General features: G+C 35.7%; 1 protein-coding gene and 1 pseudogene across 1 annotated transcript in view; both read right to left on the bottom strand.

Moving 5' to 3' along the window:
- Positions 1-7,667, bottom strand: part of HEATR5B (HEAT repeat containing 5B) — a 103,763-nt gene that overhangs the window by 81,773 nt on the left and 14,323 nt on the right. Inside the window, exons 6-8 of the mRNA XM_040496515.1 lie at positions 4,935-5,106; positions 3,139-3,296; positions 1,624-1,873 (exon numbers count right to left, since the gene is read on the bottom strand). Coding sequence (XP_040352449.1) covers positions 1,624-1,873; positions 3,139-3,296; positions 4,935-5,106 — 580 coding nt within the window. The remainder of the gene's footprint in view (positions 1-1,623; positions 1,874-3,138; positions 3,297-4,934; positions 5,107-7,667) is intronic.
- On the bottom strand, positions 1,923-2,055 carry LOC121044616 (uncharacterized; annotated as a pseudogene).

The raw sequence follows: 7,667 nt of genomic DNA on the forward strand, positions 1-7,667 counted from the left end.
CTGGACCTTTGCCCTCTTAGTTTGCTCTTGGTCATTGTCTTCAATAACCCTGTGCAGCAACTGAAGCTCCAAGTGACGCCATCTGCACGCCTTGTAAGATTTTTTAAAAAATCAAATGGCTAGTCTGTTGCCTTAAGATTAAGACCCTTATGTGACTGTAAAACTTCCTTACCTTTATTGCATTCATTGTGTATTGACAGACTATAAAAATATATAATACCTAATTATGGAAGAGAAGAGATTAATACACTACAGACTGTAATTTTCATTACGGACCTCTTTATTTTTACCTATTTCTGGACTTGGAAATGCATTAACTCCACCTTTTGATTACTAAACCATAAGCCCCTTGACCAGGTACTATCTATATCTGGTTCGCTATTTTATTCCCACAACCTGGCAGTGTTTCTGGCACTCAAACATTTCTTCCACACATCAATGTACAAGTATTTGTCAAGTTGTGAAACCAGGACAGACTACTATTTTAAGATAACTAAAGAATGATGCCTCATTCATTTAAACACCCTTCAATTCACAATTCATAACTTTTAGTTAACCCTATACATTTAAAAATGGTTTGCTAAGTAAGCTATTATAAACAATGAAAGCTAGGGGTGCCTGGGTGGCTCAGTTGGTTAAGCGTCCGACTTCGGCTCGTGTCATGATCTCAGGGACTGTGAGTTCGAGCCCCATATTTGGCTCTGTGGTGACAGCTCAGAGCCTGGAGCCTGCTTCAGATTCTCTGTCTCCTTCTCTCTCTCTACCCCTCCCTCACTCATGCTCTGTCTCTCTCTTTCTAAAAAAATAAATATTTTTAAAAACTTAAAGAAAAAACAATCAAAACTATAACTATTTGTGAATTTACTTTTATGGATTTTAGAAAATGTTTAATATATATTCTCTAAATATAAGTTACCGAGTATTCTCTATTCATTAAATTCTTATTTCTAAAGAGCACTAGTAGGCAATATAATTTGCATGATTAGAATTAATAAAACTGAACTGTCCAGAATTTATATTTTACATTATATAGTTCCCTAACTGGATCACAAGCCAACTGGATTGCAAGAAACTTTTATGTCACTCATTATTCAAACCCTGAATTTGCTTTGCAAATCTCAGATACTCAATATTTGTTAACTGAAAATTTTATAAATGGACATTTCTTTGAAAAGGATTTCTTTTAATTATGAATTACTGAGGTTTCACAGTGTATCCTCTGGTGGGCTAATAACCACATCTTCACAGTAAGCCTAGTAATGGAGGGAAAACAAACAAACAAACTTGTGTTTATAAAAAAAAGGGTCCAAGCAGAAAAATGACAATAGACTGTTCCTTAAAGACAGCAAAGCACAATAGAGCTTACCAGGAGAGCTCTAACACCAGTATAGGTACTGGAAATAAAACAGAAAACCTAACCTTTCAAACACGCTACCGAAATCTGTAGAAATTCTATTTCACTGTAATGACATTGTTTGAATAACAAAATAAGAGTCCTCAATAAAACTATTAAACACAGTCCAGAAAGTGACATGAATGAATCAGATCTATTATATTTATCAAGAATAATAATACAAAACTAAATGACTAATCAACCAGACACATCAAGATATCGATTCTTACCTACAGCTTTCATCTGTTTCCCAATAGCTTGGCATATTTCTTTGGCAGCTGCAATCTGGGCTTTTTCACCTAGCAAACTGCCCACGGTAGCTCTTAGGATAAAGGAGACACATCGTCTTGAGTACACAGCCTCTACGTGAGTTTGTGTTGCCCGAGGATGGGAGACCAGATCAAGTACGTGAGACAAGAATGTAGCAAAGCTACGTTCCAACCACTGACCACCCAACGTAGTCACAAAAACGACATACGCCTATAAATAAAGATACAACTTCAGATAAATTATATAAATGAACTGAAATTACAGATAAAGCAAACACAGAAATACATGATGACAGTATGCAAAATAACTTATATTTGAGAAAAGTTTTCAATTAGCAATAATCACGCCTCAGATAAACCTCATTGGCTACAATACTGCCACTGCGCAAAGCTAAAATAACTTATATTTGAGATGAAAGTTGAGAAAATTGACAACTTGAGACCTGGTGGATTAAAAACTGTCCTTAAGATAATAGCTTCATGAAAAACACAAAAAGAGAATGGGGAGGGAAAGCTGAATTCACCCTAATACTGAGGAAGGTAAAAGGTTATAGGACTAAGAAAACTCGCACATCCTAAACAAACATGGACCTGGAAAATAGTTGCTTATGATAGTAAGATAAAAATGGCTTACTATTATTTTACACTTGTTTTAGGAACAATGTATAGCTGGAGTGATTTTGACTAAGATCACAAAGGAACATTTTATCTTATAATGTATTAATTATTCTTGGATCATTACCCATAATACCTTATTTGGTTAATTATTATTTTGAAATTATAATTCCAAGTCAGGATTCATTTCATAATTACACTGGTGATTAATCATTAATGATAATCCAATCAAAGTATTAACCAATATGGTTGGCTACAGGGTAGCTGGAGTACATTAACATCTAAATGCCTAAAGCTATTTGAATATAATTTCAAATAAAACTGAATTATTTTACATCTGATTTTCAGCCAAGTAAAATTTGGGAAAATGTTATTGGATACTTATATAAATATAGTAGACAAAGGCTTATTTACACATCATTAAGAATCTATCTTTCCGGGGCGCCTGGGTGGCGCAGTCGGTTAAGCGTCCGACTTCAGCCAGGTCACGATCTCGCGGTCCGTGAGTTCGAGTCCCGCGTCGGGCTCTGGGCTGATGGCTCAGAGCCTGGAGCCTGTTTCCGATTCTGTGTCTCCCTCTCTCTCTCTGCCCCTCCCCTGTTCATGCTCTGTCTCTCTCTGTCCCAAAAATAAATAAACGTTGAAAAAAAAAAATTAAAAAAAAAAAAAAAAAAGAATCTATCTTTCCATATAAGTGTGTAATTTGGAATCTGAATGTAATTCATTCATTTGGTAAAATAAATGTTTTGAAAGAAACCAGACAGGGTTAAAAACTTGGGTGTACTGTTACTTAGTAAGAATGTTCCATGAGATTTCATAAGCGATGCAAACAGAATTCTTTTATAGGTATACATTACAAACCTGTGTGACTCCAACTCTCACTTCACGATTAACAGACCCTCCGACTTTTAACATTTCTCCACCACTCTTTAGAAAACCTGACCCTCCACGTAGAAATCCTGTGGCCATGAGTTCTAAGACTTCATCAAATGTCGCTCGCTTCACATTCTGCCGCATTACTTTCAGGAAGAAAAATAAATTCATAAGCAATATATCTTGCTATTAGTTGAGTAACACTTTCTTACAAATCTAGCTTAAAATTCAAGGAATTATTTTCAAGGATTCTTTACTACAAAGGAGATAGGGTCCTTTTGTTCTCTTACAGTCTTTACATTTACAATGTACTTGTAAAAATAAATTCAACTTTGAAGCTAAATGCTAGGAAATGGAATGAACTAGATATTAAAGGTAATTCAATAAATTGATGTCAAAAATAGCTTAATAATACTGTTAACCTTGATATATGTAACACAAAGACAAAGCACACCCACAGCCCTCATTGATCACAGCCCTCATTCCCAGCTGAGGTGGACTCAAAGAAACTTTGTCAAGTACATGCTTTTTACACAATGGTTAGCAATAAATTAAAATGTCACTGGACTGCCGCTGACTTGCCCTCCCTTATACAGAGCTTCATATTTTACAAAGTCCTTTCACAAACAGCTGCAAACATAATCCTCACAAAAAGTCTGTAGGAGAGGTATAAAGCTCATGATTAAGTATGTTAACTTTGGAATTTGGCTGCCTGGGTTTGAATTTGTTCTGACACTTAACACTTAACAGAATATAAATTAATACAATCGCTCGACTTCCTTGTTTATAAAATAACAGTACTTATAGGGCCGCCTGGGTGGCTCAGTTGGTTGCATCCGACTTTGGTTTTGGCTCAGGTCATGATCTCACGATTCATGAGTTCAAGGTTCATGAGTTGGAGCTCTGCGTCGGGCTCTCTGCTGTCAGCACAGAGACCATTTCATATCCTCTGTCCCCCTCCCCTACCCCTCCCATGTGGCCGCATGTGTGCACACCCTCTCTCTAAAAATAAACATTTAAAAGTAAATAAATAAATAATAGTATTTATAAGTCACAGAGCTTTTGTGAGGATTAAATAAAACACTTTTGTTATATGCTTAATTCAGTGCCTGGCACAGAGAGCTTGGTAAATGTTACCTGTCATCATCATCTAATTGCACAAATTGAAATAATTGAAGATAAAGAGACTACAGCTCAGAGGGCTTCACAGCTAATTAACATAAGAGCCTGGACTTGAATCTATGACATCTGATTCTCCTTCTACTATATAGAGGTGAAGTAGGGGTGGGGACAGTAGCAAACGGTGGCTCAGAGCATCTACTCACAACCCTCCCTCACTGAGGCATCTCTGTGGAACTGTGAGGCACAGCACAAATCACATGACAAATCAATGATGCCTCTGATTTTGCTTAAAACAGTCATCAAAACAAAAAAACCCAAAACCAACAAAAAAAAAACAAATACTGTACTATAAGAAGGGTCTACTCACAGAGATTGAAAGAAAGCATATAAAGTGCCAGACTCTGGTCCCTTGACGATTACACAATACCATTTCATAAATCTTACTTGCTTATATATCCAGTATACTTGATATATATTATCTTGTATGTCAAAACCATAAAAAAATGCCTATATCAAGAAAAATTCCATTTGGGTAGTAGACAAAGATACTCAACAATTTAAAACTTTAAAGTGGCTTGCCTCTAAGAAAGAACTCACTTAGATGAATTCCATATACCTTCAAGTATCTGTTATAATCTACATTAGGGGCTGGCAAACAATACCTGTTGCCTGTTTTGGCATCAATGCTGTAGCCATGACTGTTCCTAAGAGTTTAGACACTGCCACTCGAACCCCATAATTTGAGTTTTCCAAAGCCTTGAAGCAGAGAGTGGCAATATTTTCCAGTTCAGCAGTCCACATGAACACAGCTTCATTCTGTAGTTCTAGTAGACACTGGAATTAAAAAAAAAAAGAAAAGAGAAAAAAAAATAAAGTACATCCTAGAACTTCCACTTCCATAGATATAATAAGAATCAGATTTACTCTTTCTCCTGAAATAACTAAAAAAATTAAATTAAAATATATGAAACAATAGTTTTCAAGACGCTGGACATCAGGCAATGAAGCACAGTGAGCCTTAGGAGATGGAAAATAAAATTAACCCTATAATTGCCCCAGCTTACTGCCTTGAGTTTTCAGTACTTTGGAGAACATATTTAACAGTAATTCTTATATTAGAAAGAAGAAAAGTCTTAAATCAATAGCCTCAGCTTCCCCTTAAGAAACTAGATGATGCAGAGCAAATTTAGCACAAAGTAAGCAGGGAAAAAAAGAGAATAATAAGATAAAAGAGCCAAAGTAGAAAACTGAAAAGAAAAACAGAAATAAAACCAAAAGCTGCTTCTTTGTGATGACCAATAAATTTGACAAATCTCTAGCCAGACAAATGAAGGAAAAAGGGAGAAGACACAAATCACCAGAATCAGAATGAAAAAGGTCACATCATTACAGATTCAATATATATTAAAAGAACAAATAGAATATTACAAACAACTTGATGCCAATAAATTTGACAACTTAAATGAGACAGATAACTCACTGAAGAAGAAATATATAACCTAAATAGCCCAATATCTATTTTTATTTTTTTAATTATTATTATTTTTTAACGTTTATTTATTTTTGAGACAGAGACAGAGCATGAACGGGGGAGGGGCAGAGAGAGAGGGAGACACAGAATCGGAAGCTGGCTCCAGGCTCTGAGCCATCAGCCCAGAGCCTGACGCGGGGCTCGAACCCACGGACCGCGAGATCGTGACCTGAGCTGAAGTCGGACGCTTAACCGACTGAGCCACCCAGGCGCCCCAGCCCAATATCTATTTTTAAAATTGAATTTGTATACAAGTAAAACTGGGAAAACTAAACAAGATCAATGGATTGTGTCAATGTCAACACTGTATTAAACTAGTTGTAATACTGTACTATATTTTTGCAAGATATTACCATTGGAGGGAACTGGGTAAAAGTTTATAAAAACTTCTCTATATTACTTCTTATAATTGCATGTAAATCTACAATTATCTTAAAGTAAGAAGTTTAACTCGAAAACAGCAACAACAAAAACAACACAAGAAATCAAGTATAAAACAAAAGACATTTGACAAAATCCAACATCCATTCCTGCTAAAACCTCTTAGCAAGCTAGGAATATAAGAGCACTTCCTCAATTTGGTAAAAGTCATCAAGAAAAACCAACACTTAACACTAAATGGCAAAGTACTGAATATTTTCTCCTTAAGGATCTGGAATAACACATGGATCTTTGCTCTCATGTTTTTGTTTTTGTTTTTAATGTTTTATTTATTTTTGAGACAGAGAGAGACAGACAGACAGACTGAGTGTGAGCAGGGGAGGGGCAGAGATTGAGGGAGACACAGAATCCGAAGCAGGCTCCAGGCTCTGAGCTGTCAGCATGGAGACCGACGTGGGGCTCGAACTCACAAACCATGAGATCACAACCTGAGCCCAAGTCAGACACTAAACCAACTGAGCCATCCAGGCGCCCCCTTGCTCTCATGTTTTTAATTCAACATTGTACTGAAGGATTTAGCCAGAGCAAGACACCCATGTTGGAAAACAAATGAAACTGTCTTTATTCTTAGACAACATGATTGTCTATGTAGAATATCTGACAGAATCCATTAAAAGAGCTGACAGAACTTATAAGTCACTTAGTAACACTGACAGATGCAAGGTCAATATACAAGAACCAATTGTATTTCTGTGTTAGCAAAGAACAATTAGAAATTAAAATTTTAAAAATCAATATCATTTAAAATAGCATCAAAAATATAAAATGCTTAAGAATAAATCTGACAAAAGATGTACACGACCTACACCTAGACTCCACAAAGTGTTGTTAAGAGAAAACAAAGAAGACCTAAATAAATGGAGAGATATATCATATTCAAGGGTTAGAAGATTTAATATTGTTAAGATGTCAACTCTTCCATGGATAAAGAACATGTGGTTATATATATATACACACATATATATATGTGGGTGTGTGTGTGTGTGTGTGTGTGTGTGTATATACATACATATATATGGAATATTACTCAGCCAAAAAGAATGAAATCTTGTCATTTGCAGTCATATGGATAGAGCTAGAGCATATTATGCTAAGTGAAATAAGTCAAAGAAAGATAAATACCATATTATTTTACCCATATGTGGAATTTAAGAAACAAAACATATGAACAAAGGGGAAGGGGTGGAGAGAGAGGGAAGCAAACCATAAGAGACTCAGTGATAGAGAACAAACAGGGTTGATGGAGGAAGGTGGGGAGGGATGGACTAAATGGGTAATGGGTATTAAGGAGGGTACTTGTGATGAGCACTGGGTGTTATATATAACTAAATTCTACTCCTGAAACCAATATTACACTATATGCTAACTAACCAGAATTTAAATAAAAATGTGAAAACGAAAAAAAAAAAAAAAAAGGAAAAAA

Source organism: Herpailurus yagouaroundi, unplaced genomic scaffold (genome assembly GCF_014898765.1).
Source record: "Herpailurus yagouaroundi ecotype Mexico unplaced genomic scaffold, PumYag 188, whole genome shotgun sequence".
NCBI lineage: Eukaryota > Metazoa > Chordata > Mammalia > Carnivora > Felidae > Herpailurus > Herpailurus yagouaroundi.